The sequence below is a fragment of the Tursiops truncatus genome, chromosome 6, assembly GCF_011762595.2.
Source record: "Tursiops truncatus isolate mTurTru1 chromosome 6, mTurTru1.mat.Y, whole genome shotgun sequence".
Classification (NCBI taxonomy): Eukaryota; Metazoa; Chordata; class Mammalia; order Artiodactyla; family Delphinidae; genus Tursiops; species Tursiops truncatus.
This window is the reverse complement of record NC_047039.1, coordinates 64,725,546-64,746,739: the sequence shown is the minus strand read 5'-3', so window position 1 is coordinate 64,746,739 and position 21,194 is coordinate 64,725,546. Positions and strand designations below refer to the sequence as shown.

Genomic DNA, 21,194 nt, shown 5'->3' with positions numbered 1-21,194 from the left:
ATCCAGAGACCCAATTCCTCACTACCATCTATCCTTGGAAACTGGGCTAGTCCCTGAAAAAACTTGAGTCTAAGTTTTATTTTAACAAACAGAAGCTGTTTCCCTACAGTAGGTACTTTTTAAAAATTGGGGTATAGTTACTTTACAATGTTGTGTAGGTTCTGCTGTACAGTGAAGTGGATCAGCTCTATGTGTACATATATCCCCTCCCTCTGGGACCTCCCTCCCACCCCACCCTCATCCCACCCATCTAGGCCATCACAGAGCACCGAACTGAGCTCCCTGTGCTATACAGCAGGTTCCCACTAGCTATGTATTTCATACATGGGGGTGTATATATGTCAATACCAATCTCCCAATTCATCCCACCTGCCACCGCCAGTGTCCACATGTCCATTCTCTCCCTACAGTAGGTGTTTAAATCGTTTTAGTAAACATAGGAAATCTACTCCAGGATTAAAGTTTCAAAGCTATTGAATCTAAAATATATACATATATTTGTATATGTCATATACAGATATGATATGTGATATCATATTAATTAAGTGCTGAATGCTGTGAATCTGGAAATTCAGACAAACAAGAAATACCTAACAGCATCATATAAAACACCAGCTGCTTACCAAACAGGTATTGAATGGTTAAGAATGTGACTTATTCACAGGGATATCGGCTCGGTGCTTTGTGACCGCCTGGAGGGGTGGGATAGACAGGGTGGGAGGGAGGGAGATGCAAGAGGGAAGAGATATGGGAACATATGTATATGTATAACTGATTCACTTTGTTATAGAGCAGAAGCTAACACACCATTGTAAAGCAATTATACTCCAATAAACATGTTTTAAAAAAAGTCAAATTCTTGAAGATAGTCCAGTTTCTTCAACAGAAACAAAAATACAATTTTAAAAAAAGGATTGATGAAACCTAAAAGGAAGAGACTATAAGAGACTATATAAGCCAAATATAATGTGTACCCCTTATTTTCATCTTAATTCAGACAAGCCAACTAATCAAAAACAGTTTTGAGAGAATTGAGGATATTTAAGTATAGCCTGGATAACTTGATCCTATTAATGAATTACTTAGGTGTGGTGATTACTTAGGTATGGTGATATTGTGATTACATCAATGGAATTCTTACCTTTTAGAGAAATGTTCAAAAATATTTGTGGATGGAATGATAAGATATCTGGGATTTGATTCAAAATAATCCGGTGGGAGAGGACTGTCAGAGGGTAAAGATGAAACAAGATTGGCCTAACCAAGGGGTACACAGAGGTTAATTATATTAATCTCTTTACCTGTATATATGTTTGGAAGTTTCCATTATAGTAAACTTTTTAATAAAGGAAAAAATAATCATTGCTTGAAATATAGCACAATATCTCTTATACAACAGATACCTTGAATAACATAATAATATAGTCACCTTAATTTTAAGAACAAATGGTCGTAAGCATGACTTTGAATACAAACATAGCTATAGGTATCAAAATGACAGTACCTGAAGAAAAGGAATTCCCTCATGCTTAATTTAATCTCATTGTTCTCTTTGCCTGGAATTGGGAATAGAAACTGCTTCGCTGGCTGAATAAATCATAACTATCCCCAAATAGTCTTCATTACTGATTTCAATAAGCATACCCCTGCAGTCTAAGGACAAACAAGTAAAGGAAGTTTATAACCAAGTACTTCTTTTATAAGCATTCATCTTAACATATAAATCTTGATTATGTTAAGGTAGCTGAGCAGCAGGAAACCGGTGTTAAACTGATTTTCAGACTGGGTCTTCAAAACCTTTTTCTTTTCCGTCACCTAATTTTCCTGGGTTTTTATTGGGGGGGCAAATTTTGGTATTAATAGATAAAACCTATTTAAGTTCTTTGCACCTAGTGATGTATATGACATCAATGAATGTTTAAACCAGAGAATAATTTCAGTGCTGATATGAAAACTAGGCCATTAAGGCTAACCAATTTTTGTAGAAATTACAAGAAGGTGACATTAGCAATTAGAGTAGGATTACAGTTTAGACTGGAATAATATGTTAACCTGGGAAGACATTTCTGAACATTCTTACTAAGTGCTGGGGGGAATGAGAGCTAGGAGTTCCCCACACAATAAAATGTGAAGGACAGGTGCAAATTCTTAGAAAACAAAATTTGCTCTACCTCCCTCCCCCAGCCTTAGTTAAATCTTATCATCGTTTTGATTCTATTCATCCTAGCGTCTGCTGTGTCTCTAGATTTTCTGCTGTCTGTTATGGCATCCAAGTCAAAATGAAAGACAGAGGGTGTCCGGTTTAGGCAGACAGGAGATGAGAGAGGTTCCTGAATCACTGGCTACACTCCACTGAATACACAAGAACCATACAGCCGATGTACGCAGGAACGGGGCGAAAGTCGTGTTACCGCGGTGCCAGATCGCACCTGCGCGGGGCGTGCAAGCCACCGACAAGCGCCCAGGCTTGCAGCCTTCGACCACCTCGGGGGACTCCAGTCCGCCCGACCCACAGACGCCCTCCCTCCTTCTCTGCGAGGGTCCCCACCTGCACTCCAATTCCTGCCGGCCGGGACCTTCTAACCAGATGGTGACTGAGGGCTGGTCGTTCCTCAGTCCGGCGTCCCCCACCCCTCCCTCGCCTCTCCCCAGGCCGGTGGCGCCCAACAACCTGGGCACATCAGGGCCCCTTTCGCGCTGCCAGGATCCAGTGCCCTCACGGGGCGCGAAGCAGAGCGCAGGGTCCAGATTCCGGAGAGGAACTATGGCTGGGCGGGGCTTCGCAGGGCAGGAGGGAGCCCACCTCCACCGCCAAGGGCGGGCGGCAGGGAGGAGGCAGCGGCTCTGGGCCTGCAGGCGGTCGGGGTTCGTGGTACCAACGACGCCTATGCGCAGGGGTGCCTGGGCTGCTGGCGACCACGAGGGGAAAGAGCGAAACAGGGAGAAAAAACTCACTCTCAGGACTCTGCTGACTCCTCACGGGCGACCTTGGGTTAAGCGAAGTCCTCGAGTTTGGCGAGGGCCGGTACACTTGCCAGGGCCGGGCCGCTGCACTTGCCAGGGCCGGGCCGGCCGTGACCTTTCCGTCGCTCCGCTCAGGCGCTTCCTAGGGAAACGCAGAGCGGAGCCGGGGCGCTGGGCTGCGAATATGACCGTGCGCGGCCTTGGGGCGTCCTAGTCTTGCGGAGAGAAACGCGCTTCCTGGCGCGCGAGGCTGGATCCGGGAGCCCGGATGTACGATCTGTGACCGCGGCCCTCTTCCTGCCTCAGCCTCGGCGACCCACTGGAAGCCCAGGCATAAGAAGGTTGCTGACGCCCAGGGGGCTAGTGGTTGAGAAACCCGACAGAGCCCGGTGCCACCGCCCAAGGTCCTCGGGCGAGTTTCTTAATTTCTCTAAATCGCAAATTTCTTATCTGTGTAATGGAGATTCCATAGTGTCTTCTTCATTGGGTGCTGGGAGGGTTAAAGGGGAATCCATTGCCCCGCAGACAGGAAGCAGGAGATAAGGATTAGCCGCTATTGTTACTATTATTAGTGTTATTATTAGCGGGCTGGACCTGAGGGAGAGTCACTTTTCCTTGTTTCTCCTTCTGCCCTCGCCCGGCCTGTCTGCGCCTCCCAGCTACTTCGCACTCCACTCGAGCCCTTTGGCTCCATTACACAGGCAGCTCTGGACGCTTCCAGTCAACCCGTCCTCAGGAAGACTATCCCGAGGGTAGGAGACGACCCCGACCCTCCAGTCCTTTGCGTAACTCGGAAGCGCCGCGCACGCGGGGGTTTAAAATGGACCAGCGTTCTTATCCAAGCCTGGGGCCGAGGCCAACCGCGGGGCGGACAGAAGCCCCGGACCCGGAAGGTGTCCTGACGCCCCTACTCCGACCCCCCGGGGCTTGGGAACCAGAGCTGCGACCTCGAGCTCGACGCGGTACAGGACGCGGCCCGACCTGCTCACCGTGCCGAGCACCACGCGCCCTCGGCCCATTCCCGCTGCCGGCCGCCCCTGCCCCGGGGGCTGCGCCGCCACAAGGCCGGCCGGAACGCGCTAGCCCGGCCCCGTAGTAGCAGCGGCACCAGGCGCTGGTCCGTTCGGCGAGCCCCAGTGAAGGCCGGAGCTCTCCGCGCAGTCGCGGCGCTTCGTGCAGGTGGACCCGAGCGCCACGTGCATTAGGAGAAGAACGTTTAATTTACTCTTCGACGGAATCGATATTTTTCTTGAAGATTGATCGTTCGATATGGTTTCATTCGGTAATAATTAGGACCTTAGGGGCCGGCTGGGGCCGGATTCCGGCCCGCAGTCACCCACGTTCGTGGCTCCGCTGGTTTGGCCTGGGGTCAAGGGAAGGAAGTAAACGGCGTCTCCTGCAGGGCGCGCGGGAGAGCCTCAGAGTCGGCTCTGGGCTCATCCGCGGCTGTACCCGGCGCTCGGACGTTTGTTGATCGAATAAATGAACGAATGTAGGCCTGGAGAGTTTCCACACAAAGGGCAAGAGGAAATTGGAATGTGAACGGGTGTGTTGTTGGCGTGAAATAGGCTCCCTTTATATTCTCCCTTGTTTCCAAACTCTTAGGTGAGCCTCAACCCGCAGAATTTGCTAAAAGAATCTTAAAGCTGAGGTAATGAGGGCGAGACAGACTGAGTTCACGATTTGGCAAAGCCTAAGGAGGGAGAGGGGGATGAAGGGGATGAAGGGGGTTTGGAGGATCTCCTGCTAGCCCAGGATAGGGGCCGACGTAGTCAACCGGTGGTGCTTGCCCTGCGGGCGAAGGCTGCAGGTGCAGAGCGAGGGCAATTGAATCGGAAGCTCGAGAATGGCGGCTACCAAGGGTTGGGCTTGGGAACTTTCCAGAACACCCTCGGAACGAACTACTGCAAGCCAGGAGTCAGTGGGGGTCGTAGGCAGAAGTTCCGAGTGATGGGATGGAAATAAGAAGCTGGAGTAAAAATGGGCCAATTAAACGGCTGTGAAAATGTGTGTCTCTATATGTTCCCTCCCTCCTGGAATGAGAAATTCAAAACTGGGGCTGAAGAGTAGATGAGGGGGCACGAGCTTCTTACACTCACGGGGGGCGGGGGGACTTCCTCCAAACCCGAGCGGAATACAGTTCTTTTGAAACGTGAGCCCTGGTCAGGACCTTGAGAGCTGCAGGGTCTCTAGAAATTTGCGTTCTCTGGCGGGAGTATTTCTTGATGGACATCTTCGTCTTGTTTGCCTCCCACCCAGTCACCTGAAACCGAATACAGTGAGACCTTTCTGGTTGCAAAGTCTTTTCAGAAATTTTTTCGAAAGAGAGAGAAAGTTCTTTCTGTTCTAAAGAAAGGGAATATAAGTTCCTAGAAGGTACCTGACCTGGGAGTTTTTTAAATTGCAAATGTCCGGGATCCGAGTGCTTCATTTGATATTTCCCTTTTCTCTGGGCCCTAGTTTTGACATTTCTAATTTTTTAAATTGCCTTTTATTTTTCCCGAATAAACTTTGGTCACCACATCTAAGATTCATGTCAAATCGCCCTTCAACTTATTCAGGAGAAAAATCAACGCTTTAGAAAGATGGAAAGTAAATGGAGAATATATTTAGATGACCTCTAATTATTTTTCACTTATAGATTTCATACATACTAAAATCCCATATTTTAAAAGCCAGAATTTTTTCAACTTCAAATATTCGGAAGTTTTAAAAAACATTTTGAAAATGGATTGTTTCTGACGTCTATAATGAATACGAATTGTAAAACAATTGTTTAACTGGGAGGAAAAAACTAAGTTTTAAAATAAGTTCCATTTAGAAGGCAAAGTAATATAAAATAAACAATGTTGTGTAATGATTTAGCCCTTTATTTAGTCCATATAGTTAGCTTTAATTTTAACACCTCTCCACGCAAGATGGCACATCAGACATACAGATCAGAAATAAATCCTCTGAAATTAAAATTCTACTCATATTACACATTGATTTCAGGAAGACAAAAAGGGCACAAGGATTCTGCGCTGGATTTGGGAATAATACTTGCAGTTCCTAGGGAATGAAGATGGGGGAAACGTTGTGCATTGGACGATTTATTTTCTTTGTTTTTCTTTTAATAACAGAACAAAATGCCCCACTCACGTTCATAGTTCCTCTGGAAATGTGCAAATCGGAAAAGCCTTGGAAGTCACGACTGGAGGCTGGAAAAGAAATGTCCGACGCTGACGCCATCGAACATTTACGTTCAGGTTGTCTTAAGGGAACAATAACCACTTTTCCTTTGTAAGTATTTCGCTGCGAACCGAAATTAGTGGTTGCTCCGCTGTAGGATGCAGGTACACACTCTTGGTCCCGGCTGTGGAAGGTGGAGTGCGTCAGGGCAGGCGGCGAGGAGATCGTGACCCCGGGTGGCTCCGCCCTCCAGGTTGGCTCCCTGTCCGCCCCAAGGAGTCGGGTCCAGGGCAGGTGTGGGTGCTATTCAAAAGGCCGGTGAGGTCCCCTCTCCGCCCGAAAGGGCGACCAGCGACGTCAGCCTAGAGCCCTCTACTCCAGGCTGACACCCCAGGAGCGCCGCTGTGGCGGACAGGTGCCGGCCCAGCAGAGCGCCCTTGCTGGGAGCGCAGCCGCTGGCAGAGTCCTGCTGCTGCTGCTGCTGCTGCTGCTGCTGCTGCTGCAAAATCGTCCGGGCAGCGGATGCGGCGGCGGCGGCGGAGACGTGGAGCAAGGGGGCAGCGGCCTGAGGATGCAACAGGCACGACGGGCGCTGCAGCAGGTGGCGGTAACCCCACGGGGTCGGGGGCAGACTCTGAGCGGCTCCTGTACCAGCTCCCCGGACCCCTTGCAGGATACTCTCGATGCTGAAGGAGGTGCATCCGCCTGCCGGCCGCGACGCCGGCCCCTTGCCCTCCTCCCAAGGCTGGGAGCCTAGCGTGGGCTGCAGCGCCGGAAGGGCGCTGGGGGTCACCAGATCCGCGCCTTGCGCTTTCCTGGGCGCCTCAGCGTAGGCCGGGGCAGAGAGCAGCAGGTAGCGGAGGGGATGAGGATGCAGCAGCGCGCACGGGCGGCTCCCGGGAGTGGAGGCGGGATAGGCCCCCGGGACAGGCTGCGGCGGGGCCGGGGGCCCGAGCAGCATGCCCGGGTAGGGGGTATGCAGGGCGGCGGGCGCAGCGGGCAGGGGGAAGGGGTGGTGCAGGTGGGCTCCCGGAGGCGGGTGGTGGCGCTTGAAGCGCTTCCTGCGCCGAAGGAAGCTGCCGTTGTCGAACATGTCCTGGGAGGCGGGGTCAAGGCTCCAGTAGTTGCCCTTGCCAGGGTGTCCCGGCTCCCGGGGGATTTTGACGAAGCAGTCGTTGAGCGAGAGGTTGTGGCGGATGCTGTTTTGCCAGGCGGGGAACTTGCTACGGTAGTAAGGGAAGCGGCCACTGATGAAGGCGCAGATGCCGCTGAGCGTGAGGCGCTTGTGTGGGCTCTGCAGAATGGCCATGGTGATGAGCGCGATGTATGAGTAGGGGGGCTTCGCCGGCTGCGGGGCGCCCGCAGAGGCCACCGCAGACCCCATCGGTGCCCCGAACTTGGGGCCAAACTCGGAGGAGTCGCTTGGGCCGCCGCCGCCGCTCTCGGTGCGCTCTCCGGGAAGCGCACCCGCGCCCGCGCCCCGCCGCGCCTTCTGCGGCTCCGGCTGGTGCAGCGGCTCTAGGAGCCCCTGGCTTCCCTCGGGTTCCTCGTCTTCCTCTTCCTCCTCCTCTTCTTCATCTTCCTCCTCTCCCAGGATATCGATCGCACCGTCTTCCCTATCGGAGCCCCGGAGGCTGCGCGGAGGTGTGGAGCGAAGGCGCTCCGCTCTTGGCAAGTTCATGAAGGAGCAGGTCTTGCAGATGCCGGAGAGGTGGCGGCCGCTCACCTGGCTCTGGGTGGGCTGGGCTGGAAGCCTGTGTTAAGAGTGTTCCAAGAAGCAGAGACCCTTGAGGTTACCCTTTTAGGTGGTGTTCTTTTTCTTCTGCCGATTTCTCCTTTCCTACACCATCCGGCAAAGATGCACTTTGCCTTTTATTGAGGCTTCTTCTGAGTCCTTGTGTGGACTCCCCCGTCCCCCTTTATACCCTTGCTTGCCCTACCTCAGAGCGCTCTTCCTTCCTCCCGACGCCGTCCAGTGATGAGGGTCCTTTGAGCATTACCCGACGCGGCAAGAGCCTTCAGCTGGCCCCCTCCTTAGCCAGCAAGGAAGGTGCTTCACTCCTCAGGCTCAGCCAGCCAATTGCGCCAGGAGTTGCATAGGCTCTGTTAACGCACTTTGAAAACCGCGCAGATGAAAAAGGGGGTAGGAAAATATGTACCGGACAATCTAAGGCCACCTCCATATTCAGGCCTCTCTCCCTGAAGGATAAAAATAGGAGGTGGGAGAGGGCACTAAAATATACACGGTGTTTGGCTGTAAAAGAATGTGTAACAGTAAATATGTTTTTGTGTTTCATATCTGGTTAGTTACCCACTTTCACTGGCGGATTGTGTCCTCCACTCAGAATGAGGAGCTGAAATATTTTTAATGTTCTTACTACATTCCGGAGCTCAGTGGAGTGTGAGAGGGTGTGGCCTCGTCCCTCCTACCGGACACCTCAGCTTCCCAAAATGCTTTCCCTGACCCAAGTTTTCAGAAAAGACTGAAATGTCCTGTCATGAGGTTGTGGAAGTTCAGGGTGGAGGGAAAGAAAGCAGGAGGGCTAGAGAGAAGTCCCCTTCCAGCAGTGATTCTCAACTTCTTTGAACATTTAACTTCAGTATGAAGTAAATTTTATACCACAATCTTGCATAGACTTATATAACTAAAATGAGTTTCATAAAACAAGTGATCAGATATTCTTTCATTTCTTTTTTAATGGCCACGACCAACTAAACTGATTTTGCTGCATACCAACCAGTACAAACCCAGTTTGAAATATCCTTTTCACAAAAATGGCCCAACAACTCCCAAGTATACACCCAGTCTGAGACACCGTCTCTTTCTCTCTCTCCCTTCTTCCTTCTTAAAAAAAAAGCCAACATTAAGCACTTTTTACTATAATAATAAATTCTAATCTTGAAACTTATAGGAGGCAAAAAAGGGCTGCAGTTTCAGTGTCTTAAACTAATTCACCAGGTCATCATTCCTTTCTCACACTAGAGAACAAGATGACAGAGACGCTCTGTTTAAGTCACTTGACATCCTTGGAAGTAACATGATTTTTAGATTGGCTTCAGTTAAATTAGTTCAGAGAATAAAGTAGCAGTGCAGTGCAATATCATTTAATGTGTGTTATATCACCAGGTATCCTATGGTAAAATACTAACAGTACATACTCATAATTTAATACCTACTTGTGAAAAGAATTTGAGGTGGCAACTACTAAAAATTCAGCATAAAAATATTGTATTATGCCATTGATTGTTACATAGTAAATCTTCTATTAGAGTTTGTAAAATGACAACAAATTTTCAGTGAGAAATCAGAAGCCAGCTAATATAACAAAAAATAGCTTAAAGGAGTTAGTTTCTTCAGGATAAAATTTTGAAAACAGCTTTCTTACAAGTCTTTTTAAAGTCTTATCCTCTATTTCTGAGGTGTTTACCCTCTAAGGCTTCTCAGTTGTATGTAGTTTGTTGAAGTAGAACAAATAACAGAAGTTTTCGAGCCTAACAGATTTGTGTTTGAATCCCAAATTAACCAATTACTACTTGTGTGACCTATTAAACTAAGCTTCAGGAGGGCTGGGACAGGTGTCTTATTCAGCCTTAGATTCCCAGATGCCTCCCGCTCAACCCCCTGTAGGTAAGGCACATTTCTTCCATCAGCATAGGAATCCGATTACCTGGGAAAGGGAGCATTGTTAGTTTTCCTACAGTCAACTTCTATGGGGATTTGGGTTATTTAAAAATGAAAGGAGAAAAGTAAGGGCACTAAAAAAAAAAAAAAAAAAGGCAAAACCACCCCCAATGATGGAAGTATGTCAAAGAAGGCACTGGGAGACAAGAAAGAGCTGCCAATGGCCAAAGCTGGGGCAATTAGCGCATCAAAATATAGTATTAGATTATTAACCAAAGCATAAAATATTCATGTGTCTATACTGATAAAAAGTAGATGACTGAGTAAATACATACATGGGGGAAAGAGGCAAATCTCCCTTGCAGAAAACTTCCAAATACATTATGTAGATATTCCACCCGCTAGGAGGTAGAGCATAACCCTCCAGTCTCTTACTGTGGGCAATGCACAAGGACTTCCTTCCAAAGAGAACCATATGAAGTGGGGGGAGGGGGAATAAGTTACCGTGGAGAAACCTCACAAAGGTTTCAGCCAGGTGTCAGGTAATCAATGTCAACATCAACAGTCATAAATCAGGTTGATAGTATGTACCCTTGATATGAGGTGATAAAAATGGGAGACATGACTACCCATGTAGTCATGGTGGGGGGGTGGAGGAGGGTGGATGGATATGGGAATTCCCTTCTACTATCTGCTCTGCTCCATTTTTCTGTAAATGTAAAACTGTTCTGAAAATTCTATTTTATCAAAAAATTAAATGGGAGAAAAAGGGCCTAGCAGCCAAAAAGTAGAAACTCAAATGTCTATCAACTGATGAGCAGATGAACAAAATGTGGTATATAAATAGAATTTTATTCAGCAATAAAAAGAAACAAAATGCTGATACATGCAACAACATGGATGAACCTTGAAAACATTATGGTAGGTCAAACGAGTCCAAACAGGCAAATCTAGAGACAGAAAGTAGACAAGTATCTGCTGGGGAACAGGGGCAGAGGGAAATGGGGATTAACTGCTAATGGATACAGAGTTTGAGAGCTATGAAAATGTTCTGGAATTACTGATAGATAGTGGTACTGGTTGCCACTACCTGTGGATATACTAAAGCCATGAATTGTATACTTTAAAGGGTAAATTTTTTTGCTAATTATATCTAAATAATATTAATATACAAAATATATCAATGTAAAAATAAATAGCTGTATCAAGGAAAACTAAGTTGAGTTCTTTGGAGATACTCCATTATGGCAAGTAATTCCTTAAGGAAAAAAAAAGGGTGGGGGGACTCTTTCTGTCCCACCTGATTAATTCTTTAATGTTGTGTTACTTTTTGCTCATGAAACACTAAAACATTTAACATGGGGTCCGGTGCATAGTGGGCACTCAATAATATTTGGAGATTACTTCTTTCCTAACACTGAATAGGTTTTTTTTTTCCTGAACAAATCTATCAGGGGGTCATAAATGCCATCCGTCCCACTTTGAAAAACCAACCTCTCTCAACTACTGTACAGTGAAGAGGATGTCTGCTCTCTCTCCATTTCGCTCTGAAAGTTAAAGGCAATTCAGTTATCAACCAAGTTGATTCTAACTTTAAATAAGTTGATTCTAATATTAAGACTAATTCTGAGAAAAAAGTCTAGTTCTTCTTTCTCATCAAAGTAGGGCAAGTTGCTAGACATTCAAAGACAGAACTCACTTCTTTCAGTATCACCTCCACAATGTATGGCATTCTAGAACTGGGAAAGTCCTTTCAAAGAAATCTTAAAATATAATTTTCCACCTACATTACTAATCCAAAGGAGACATTTATTCAATTTGTAGCAAGCAACCAAGCCCACAAATGTTTAAAAACCTTTTAGCTTTATTTTGTTGATAATTCCCTTCAAACTTCATAATCTATTAGGAATTAGAGACCCTTTCAATCCCTGGCCTTCCCTCACCCCCTGGGCTGACCCTTCCCACAGCTATCTTACACTCAGTACTAATGTTCTTGCCCCTTTCACTAAAAGCTGGAAAAGCCTAGGAAAGAATCATGTAAGAAGCTGTGCAGAAGCTTGAATGTATTATCAAGTCTTGCTGGAAAAGGAGAATTTACATTTACTGAAACTCTATAGTCAGGTTACTTTAAATTTAATCCCTGAGAGATTTGCACCTGAACTTTATGAATAAGGAGGCAAAGGTTTAGAGAGACTTAGTAATTTATCCTATATATTACTCAGTAAACTATAAACTTACAGATGAACTATGCCTAAACCCTGATTATCATCATTACCATAATCATAATACCCTGAAAATTTTCTATGGTTAGCAGAATAATGGCCCATGTTATTTATTTGTTAGTGATTTCCATTATAAAAATAAAATCTTCTCTTGAGGATATCTATTGGAGGTTCCAAACCCCTCTGAAGTACAGGTTAAGCTGGTAATGTCTCTGATCACTGAAAAATACTTCATTTTGGGAAAAATAAGAACGAAGAACAGGGCAATGCATATTTAAAAGAACTTATAAATAACATAAAAATACAGTAAAAAAAAGAATCTAAATTAAAACAGTGAGATGCCATTCCATCCAGAATGGCAAAGGTTAAAATGTGTTAGCTAGGTTTGGAAAAAAGGGTACTTTCATACACTCCTGTTTTACAGCAAGAAGGTACAGCCATTTGGGAAGGCAATTTATCAGTATCTGTTAAGAACTTTAAATGTGCATATCCTGGAAGCCAGTGATTCCACCCTTACATATCTCTTCCAGAGAAACATTCTCATATAAAAACAAAGAGGCGCACATAATGATGTTCACTGCAGCACTGTCTGCAATTTCAAAAACAGGAAACAACTAGTTCATCTGCCACGGTGATCACAACCACATCACTTGTCCAGCTCAAAGCCCTTCAGCCACTTCCCAGGGCTTTCAGAATAAACCAAATATTTTGCTCTGTCCTGTAAGCAAAAAGCCCGGCCCTGGCTCACAACTCCAATCCCACCTCCTACCCTGGCTTTCGAACCTTCCACCACACTTGCCTTCTTCCTGGTCTTCCAGCACACTATACGGGTTCCCACCTAAAGGCCCTCTCCACTGCTTGCTCCCTCTGTGTAGAATCTTCTCCCTGACTTTGCATCAATGACTCCTTTTAACTCTGTTCTCAACTTAAAAGCCACCTCTGGCAACCTGGATGAACCTTGAGGTTCATTATGCTAAGTGAAATAAGTTAGAGAAAGACAAATACTGTAGGATTTCACTCATCTGTGGAATATAAAAAACAAACGAACAAAACAAATAAATGAGCAAAACAAAACAAAACAAAACACATGGATACAGAGAGCAGAGCAATGGTTACCAGAGGGGAAGGGGAAGGAAACTAAACTGTATGGAGAAGGATGGAAACTAAATTTTTGGTGGTGAGCACACTGTAGTGTATACAGAAGTAAAAATATAATGTTGTACACATGAAACTTATACAATGTTAAAAGCTAACGTCACCTCAATAAGAAATAAAGTTTTTTAAAAAATGACAATTTTCACCAAATTGTACTATAGATTGAATTCAATTCAGTTAAAATCCTAGCAGCCTTTTTGAAGAAACTGACATGTTAATGATAAAATTTATATTGAAAACAAAAATACCTAAAATAGCTGTAACAACTCTGAAAAAGATAAACAAGATTGGAATATTTACACTACCTAATTTCAAAACTTACTCTAAGGCTAAAGTTATCAGGACAGTGTGGTAGTGCCATAAGGACAGACGAATGAAAATAATGTCCATGAAAACACACACACACACACACACACACACACACACACACACACACGCCACGTGATTTTCAGCAAAGGTGCAAAAAGCTCATTCAAAGGGCAAAAGAGTTTTCAAGACATAACGATGGAACAATTAACTTGAAATGGATCATGATGCTAAATGTTAAGAGCTAAAATTATTAAGTTCCTAAAAGAAAACATAGGAAAGATCTTTGTGACATTGGGATTAGCAAAAAGTTCTAAAATAGCCCCACCCCACCAAAAACAAAAAAGCCACTTCTCCTCAGAAAGGCTTTTCATGCCCACTCATTCTAAACTCAGTTTTGATTTTTATCAGCCTTCTTCAGGCACCTGGTATTTTCTCACTTATTTATATCCCTCCATTAGAATGTAAGCAATACAAACCTGGCTTTTAACCATCATGTGCAGTTGCAGCCCCAGCACTAATACTGGGCAAACTTGGAAGCTCTCAATGAATGTTTTTTTAAAGAAATGTATTCTATGCTATACTATGAATTTCTGTCCGGCAGTTAAAGACATATTTATATGCATTGTCATGGAAAGATCTAAGATTAATAGTTTTTTTTAAAGAGCAAACTGCATTATAATATGTAAAGAATGATTTTTTATTTAAAACACACATTATAAAAATCTTTCCTTGAGGATATTTATGGCAAGTTTGTAAGTTTCCCAAAGAAATTCCTTAAATGATAGCTTTATTATTGGAAAATAATTCACTTTGGGAAACAATGTAAACCATAATGTGTGCATAAGTGAAAAGAAACATCTAAAAGGATAGACATTAAACTGACAACACTGCTTACCCAGAAGTGACAGTGACTGAAGGAGAAAGGTCAGGAGAGACTGACTTCATCTGTAATGCTTGTGTTTTACAACACAAATGTAGTCATGCAATACTTTTGTAAAGAAAAATATTTAAAGATTAATACATTATAAAGAAAAAAACCAAATATTTATCAGTTTAAAACAGATTTTTAAGAGTTTAGATTAATATTACTTCAAACATGTCTCCCACAACAGTACCATTAATTATAAGCCCTTTCTCATGGCCTAGAACAGATGAATCTAAATACTTATTATTTGCCAATGAACATTATGAAGTATTATCATGACTACGTTAATTATAAAACAAATTGAAATTGTTAGGAAGGAGAAAACATTTATCTATGCTCTGTTGTGGGCCAAGAGCTGAGCTGGGTGTATTACAAACCTATTTAACCCTCACAACAAGCTTGAATGTTTGATATTATCACTGTCCACTTTAAAGTAAGAAAACTAATCTCAGAGAAATACTTTGCCCAAGATTATACAGCCAAGAAGCAGCAGAGCTGGAATTAAAGCCCTAGAATTAAAGATCTGACTCAAAAATCAGCTGACTTTCTATCAGGCAATTGGCTGCCACAAAATAATCGTATTCTCTTAACCACAAGTTAAGAGAATAGATTCAGGAGGCAAATGGATGAACATAAAGAAGTTATATTAAAAAGGTACAGAACACAGGGGACGGGAGATAGATAATCTAATCAATTAGCCTGCCTCCAACTACTGGAACCATTCAAGATACATAGGTGTAATTTTGACTTAAAGTTCTGAAAAAATATTCCAAAAGCCATTCTGACAGCCTTCTGATATTTAACAACCATTAACTCTTCTTTAAATTCCATTTAATGCCTTTCTCTTACAATCTGAATATAGTTAAGCTGACCTGGCCTTTAGCAGGAAGAAGAGAAAAGTAATCCATTGTATACTTATACGCCTACCATTTATATAAAGATTGTTAAAATTATCAAAAGTTAAATGCATTTACATCTGAAGTTTTATACCTTGTCACTTTTTAGTTTATATTGAAAAATAAAGAAGTTTAAAAAAAAAAGATGAATTTAATACCAGTAGTAAAATCTACTTTAAAACTAAAATCTACTCTAAAATTAAAAACTCTACAATTGAAATCTTTGAAATATATTACAAAGTGAATGGCTGAAGTTCCATTACACTGACTACCAGTAAGGCTTAGAATCTGACTAAGAATAAGAGAAAGTTTCAGTTAATTTCTTTGATTTAGGTTTCTTCCACTTATAAGTCTCTACCACTGTAAACCCTTTATTTCCTTTAATAAAAATGGTGACATTGTTTTTAAAAATTTTTGTTATTAACAATAAAATTACATCCACGCAATCAGCTGAAGTTCTAAGGGAAAATGACAATGTTGAAGTAAGTTTTCCCATTATTATTATTATAACTTCCATGAGTGAGAAATTCAACATATGTAAGCTCCAAAGCCAATTCTGCAAGATATGTTTATGAATCATCTGTCCACAAAAAAAAGTCAGAGGACAGTGTATTTTATTGTATGAATATCAAATGTTTTATAATACTGATTTACTATGTTGTATGTATTCTATAAAATAAATACTATTTTAAAGTTTACACTGGAATTCGTAAGAGAAGTAATGCAAAGAATAGATGCTTGAAATACATCCAATAGGAAACTTATTCCCAATTTTATCATCCAATCCTTTTGGTGATGCTTCTAGTGTTATGGACAAACTTGATCTTCTTTGAAATGTGTTGTTCATTGATTTTCTGTTTCAGTCACAGTAGCTATAAATAGTTGTTTAAGAATATCCTTATCTAAATTCCTGCCTGCAAACAGAACAAAACATGGTATGAGTATATGATGCTTATTAAAATGACACAGTTTACCTATCAAGTCCAGATCATTAAATGCTTCATGATCTTCAGAAATGTATAAAAACAACAATAATTAATGATTCCTTCCTTAACTTTCTAATTAAGTCCCTTAGAACCAAGTTGGCATTTGGATTAATCACTTTTCTGAAATTATTTGAAGAAGAGTAAAAGGCTTAACAAGTTCTTATGATGTTATCTCATAATTAAGACAAATACATTAACCACAAGCTTATTCAGATTTACAAAAGAGGTTCAGATTGGTTAGTACTGCTTACATAGCACATTATATCCCTTTCTCCCTCTCTCTCTCTCTCTCTTTTGCTTTAGAAATTTAACTGTTTATAAGGGAAAAGAATCTGAAAAAAATAGATATATATGTATGTATAACTAAATCACTTTGCTGTACACCTGAAAATAACACAACATTGTAAATCAACTATACTTCAATTTAAAAAAAAGTTAACTGTTTGTCACTTACCAATAAAGACCAGTCGATTTGTTCTCTCACTGTCATGTTCCCAGCTCACTGGTGTCTCCTCCAGATCATACAGCTCATGGACGCCCTGGACAATCACTTGTTGTGGTTTGTCTTTGATCGACACCAGCCCCTGCTCAGAGGAGAATGAGCAATCAGCCACAGTTTGAATTTAAAAGCAGAAATCGAGCATCAATGTTAATGGATTAATTACTCCCATTTCTTTTTAAAATACAAACTCATAAAGGAGATGCTGTTAAAATTATTTAATTCCAGTTATTTGTGCATTAAAGTGTTTCCTAAATCCTCCAATTTTTAAAAAAGGCTTCTGCACACATTTTTTTTTAAAAACAATCCCTATTTCTAATGCTAAAATTAATATATGTAATTAGGATGTTTATTCAGTGTTACCACAATGAAAACTGAAACAACCAAATGATAAAACATGTTATATCTCAAATTCTACCAATTATTCTACTTTTAAGGATTTTATACTTGTTTCACAGTTTTAGTGGGAAAATTTGAGAAGTTAAAGGATTTTGGTGATAATCTGTTTTTGAATGGGTTGTAATAAATGGAGTAGATAATGATGAAATAAAGGTAAAGAAAAACTATTATATTTATCTGAATAAAATTCATTTAACATTGCTTTGCAGAAATGAGGAACAAATTATCTGATGAACTGGCCTAGGGGATGAAATAATTTCTCTGAAATAATGTTTGTTATACATATTTATTATAAAAATAATATATATATTGAAAAATAGTAAGAGACAAACCACTGTCATTCCCACCACATAATTTTTGATGTATTCATGTATTTGGGGTACATGTTCTTCCAGTTTTCTTTTCTTGTGCAGAGTTTTGTTTTCTGCTTTTCAAATCTGAGTTTTAATATGTAACAACAAACTCCATGGAGAGAAATACCTAAGCATCAATTTTATACTTTTATAAAGACTTTGAAGTTGTCAGCTGTTATTAGAGTTAACAGTTTAAACATGTTGATTATTTTCAGACTAGTATAATACTTTGTAACAGCAAAGAGAAGGAGGTCTATGAAGAGAAAGGCTGTGGTGCCTCAGATGTCCCAGCGTTGCTGTGATGAGAGGAAGGCCAAAAGAAGAACCAAGGAGGACAGCTGCAGAACAACTGTCATACACGAAGGACAAAATCCAGACTGGGATGGTGCAAGATGAGCCACTGAACTCTATACAGAGGTCTCGTTGCTGCATTAGTATAAACGCCCAAATGGTTGCTTTTCTAGGTAACCACCCCCCATTCAGTACTAGGGGATAAAAGCAGTTACAGAATGAAATATGATCTTCCAATTAGGATCACAGAATGTAGATGGGGACACAGTCATAAAGAAGCAGCAGGATCTGGCTTAGTTCCTCTGCGGGGGAACGACTGGGGAATAGATTCAGCTGTGCTGCTCTGCAGCACCAATCCCAGGTGGAACCAGCACAGGGAGTGAAGAAATCTAAACCAAAATAGTTTCCCGGTCACTCTAGTGGCCCTAGGAAGTCGGCTGCTAGCCAGAGAATCTAGCTACTAACAGTAATGATAATAAACAGTAATAATAAAACCTTATGCACACTTCTGGAAACACAGGAGTAGACACTCAAATGACTGTTGATTCGTTAAGCACACAGCCTAGAACCCACTGCTCCCTGGAAAAAACACCTTTTGTAACATAATACCCAAATATCAAGTAATATGAAGGGATTTCCAAACAGAGCAAGAATTCTTCTAGTCCTCTGTAACACTGTCTCACAGTATAACAAATGTTTAGTGTCTGCTAAATTCATGAAGAAACATAAGGTTCAGCTGCGGCAAGATTTCTAATATTACTCCTCTGTTAATGAAGCTCTCTTAGAAAAATCAACACAAGAAAACTTTCCGTTTTCTCTGACTAACCAAGCTGTGTGCCAAGGGGAGGAGAGTTTTAACAAGTCAAGCTCATTAGCTAGATAACCGCTCTGAGCACCTGGCAGTAGAGAGCAGGGGGTAAAGTTTCAAAGCACACAGGTTGTTTTAGCTGCAACACTCAATGAAGCTGTGCAAATAAATCATGCTTTATGCAATGACTTCCAAAGCTTCTTTTCAGAAATGGAAATAAGGAAAAACAGACAAAGGTTATTTGGACTAAAACTAGTCCTTGTGTTTAAGACTAAATATGGTTTTGTGTAACAGCAAAGAAAGGGACTTTGTCCAAAAGTATAAAGCTGTAAGCTATGTACTGCACCTTTAGTCGTATGACCTCCATGCAGTCGTCATCCCTGTTTCTCACATTCTTTTCCCACAGAAGATTCTGTATCAAGTGACATATTTTAATAAGATCAACCACTGCTCATAGGAACAACTACATAGCAAAACAACTGATAAATCATTAATCAGTTAAAATTGCATTCACCTGAATATAGACATTTAGACTTTCTTCCTTTGCATTTCCTGGTACTTCGAATGTGACTGTAATAATACTCTGTAAATCAAGAGATAGTCAATAATGATTTTTTTATAGTAATGTCAAAATATTTTTTTAAATCACAAGTTTTAAGATGAAAAGTAAGGAAACATTCATGGGCATCTGTGTTGCCTTAACAACTATATTAGGTATATCTTTTTCACTATATTTGCTCATTTTTGGTATCAGCAACTCCATGTTCTATATTCTGCAGAGTTAGTCAATGGCTTAGTATTTACACAGAGAAACTCTTATGAAAGGATACTCATTGTTTAATTCATTCTTTACAAGATTCTCAGCACTAAGAGAGAGGGTAATATAGAGAGCGTATCAACTATGTACTGGACGAGGTACTTTTGCCTGGGTCACTTTATTTCATCTTTTCATTTACTCATGACAGCAATCCTGTGGATTAAAGAGAACTATTTCCATTTTATAAATTGGGGAAGATGAGGCTTAGAAAAAATAAACTACAAAATGCAAACATTTTCTGGGAAAAATAAATATAAGTTAAAAGATTCAGTTTCTCTCTGACCAAACATGTACCAAGGGAAGAAGAGTTCCTAGAGATGAGAATGATAATATAATGTCATCTTTGGTTTTAGAAGGTTGACATCAACATTTATAGAATGTTAACTCTGAGATTTATTTTTCCTCCTGAGCTTGATAAACCCCTCACTGTCCACTCTAAGGAATTTCCTCTAGCTGAGCACATAATTAAAATCCAAACCTCCGTTTGCCACAGTAACCCAAAATTTCAAAATTAATGATAAAAATACACAAGGGCTAAGCATAACACAATAAAAGCACAAACACCACCTTGGATAATAACATGCTGAAACCAAGCTTTAAAACAGGCAGGACGAACACACTAATGCACAGCTTTGCATAACTGTCCAGAACCACATATCTTAACAAATAATACTTAAAACTCCATACCAAAATGTATAGCAAGTCATATAGCATATCAAAATATACAGCAAAAGGTTGCCAAATGAAACATAATTTGTCAGTTTCAAAAGACAGTAGTAATTCAACTTTCAAAAATGCTTAAAATATTTTATTCAAGTTGGATAACTTGGCTTTTAACGTTGGGAATGTCTTAGTATAGGACTCAATATTGTCTTATTCTTAGCTTAAAGAATTTTGTATCAGGAATGATTTTTGCTTTTGGCAAGTTAGAGATATGACAATATCTCTAAGGGGTACAATTAACTGCAATGTGAAATTTTAAAAATGGTTTTAAAAATTAAGACAATGCATCCTGGGGCTCAAGGAGGGAGAGATACTTTTAGAACTAGATGTTTTTCTGTACCAATAAACTCTTCTCATATTAGACAAACCCTAAAGAAGACGAAACCCATAAATGCCCAGTGCAGAAGATAAGGGTCACAATGCATAGTTCACAACTGGCTCTACTAATAAGTATACATAGAATTCCACCTGGGTTTTCTCATCTACCTTACCACCTTCCAAACCCAGGTCCTCTTTATCAGGATGACCAAGAAAACCATGAAAAATAGAGAAATGCATTAAACATCACTCAGTGATAAAACTGTAATGACATACATGATATGTCCTAGGTATTACCCATTTCAGACTTCTTTTTGAACCTAAAAAATGTTTATTTTGAACCTAAAATTAACTCTCCTTTCCGCAGACACAGAAAGAAGCAGAAACCTGAGGCAATAATTCAGAAAACTGAAGCAAAATAAGGTACTGCCCCTAAAATAAAATTTAGGAATAACTCCCAAATTTTTGTAGTTTGGTGTGTTTTTTCTTTAACCTACCAGGTTATTTCCCTCAGTTTTCTACTCTTTTACAAACAATACCTAATATGCAATAATTTCTATATATTTTTTCATCTGGAAAACTAAGCCCACTAACATGCTTGAACACAAAACCTCTGTCACCACACTCCACTCCTCTGCTCCTCTTTCCCTGTATCACCTCTGCTGTGATATCCTGCCATCAGGTACATAGCTAAATATTTGGTGTTTTCATCCAAATCAGTTTACCTTCTAAATTT

At 41.5% G+C, this 21,194-nt stretch overlaps 2 protein-coding genes across 5 annotated transcripts in view; both read right to left on the bottom strand.

Annotated features, from left to right (window-relative positions):
- Positions 1–5,794: 5,794 nt before the first annotated feature.
- On the bottom strand, positions 5,795–10,436 carry LOC109549802 (forkhead box protein D4-like 1). Of its 2 annotated transcripts, XM_073806182.1 has the most exons (2): positions 6,712–10,436; positions 5,795–6,649 (listed from the first exon to the last, which is right to left on the bottom strand). In XM_073806182.1, the coding sequence occupies exons 1-2, from the start codon at positions 7,814–7,816 to the stop codon at positions 6,498–6,500; spliced, it is 1,257 nt and encodes a 418-aa protein (XP_073662283.1). In that variant the 5' UTR covers positions 7,817–10,436; the 3' UTR covers positions 5,795–6,497. The 2 variants fall into 2 exon arrangements, with proteins under 2 accessions (XP_073662283.1, XP_033714036.1); XM_033858145.2 differs by having other exon boundaries at positions 5,795–10,436.
- A 152-nt stretch (positions 10,437–10,588) lies between these two features.
- The window catches only part of ZNG1A (Zn regulated GTPase metalloprotein activator 1A), a 48,855-nt gene continuing 38,249 nt past the window's right edge, over positions 10,589–21,194 (bottom strand). For 2 of the 3 annotated variants that reach the window (XM_073806183.1, XM_004316838.4), the window contains 4 exons: positions 19,115–19,183; positions 18,947–19,012; positions 16,705–16,834; positions 10,589–16,178 (listed from right to left, as the gene is read on the bottom strand). In XM_073806183.1, the coding sequence (XP_073662284.1) occupies positions 16,108–16,178; positions 16,705–16,834; positions 18,947–19,012; positions 19,115–19,183 (336 nt within the window). In that variant the 3' untranslated portion in view covers positions 10,589–16,107. The remainder of the gene's footprint in view (positions 16,179–16,704; positions 16,835–18,946; positions 19,013–19,114; positions 19,184–21,194) is intronic. The other variant, XM_033858144.2, reaches the window with a different exon arrangement.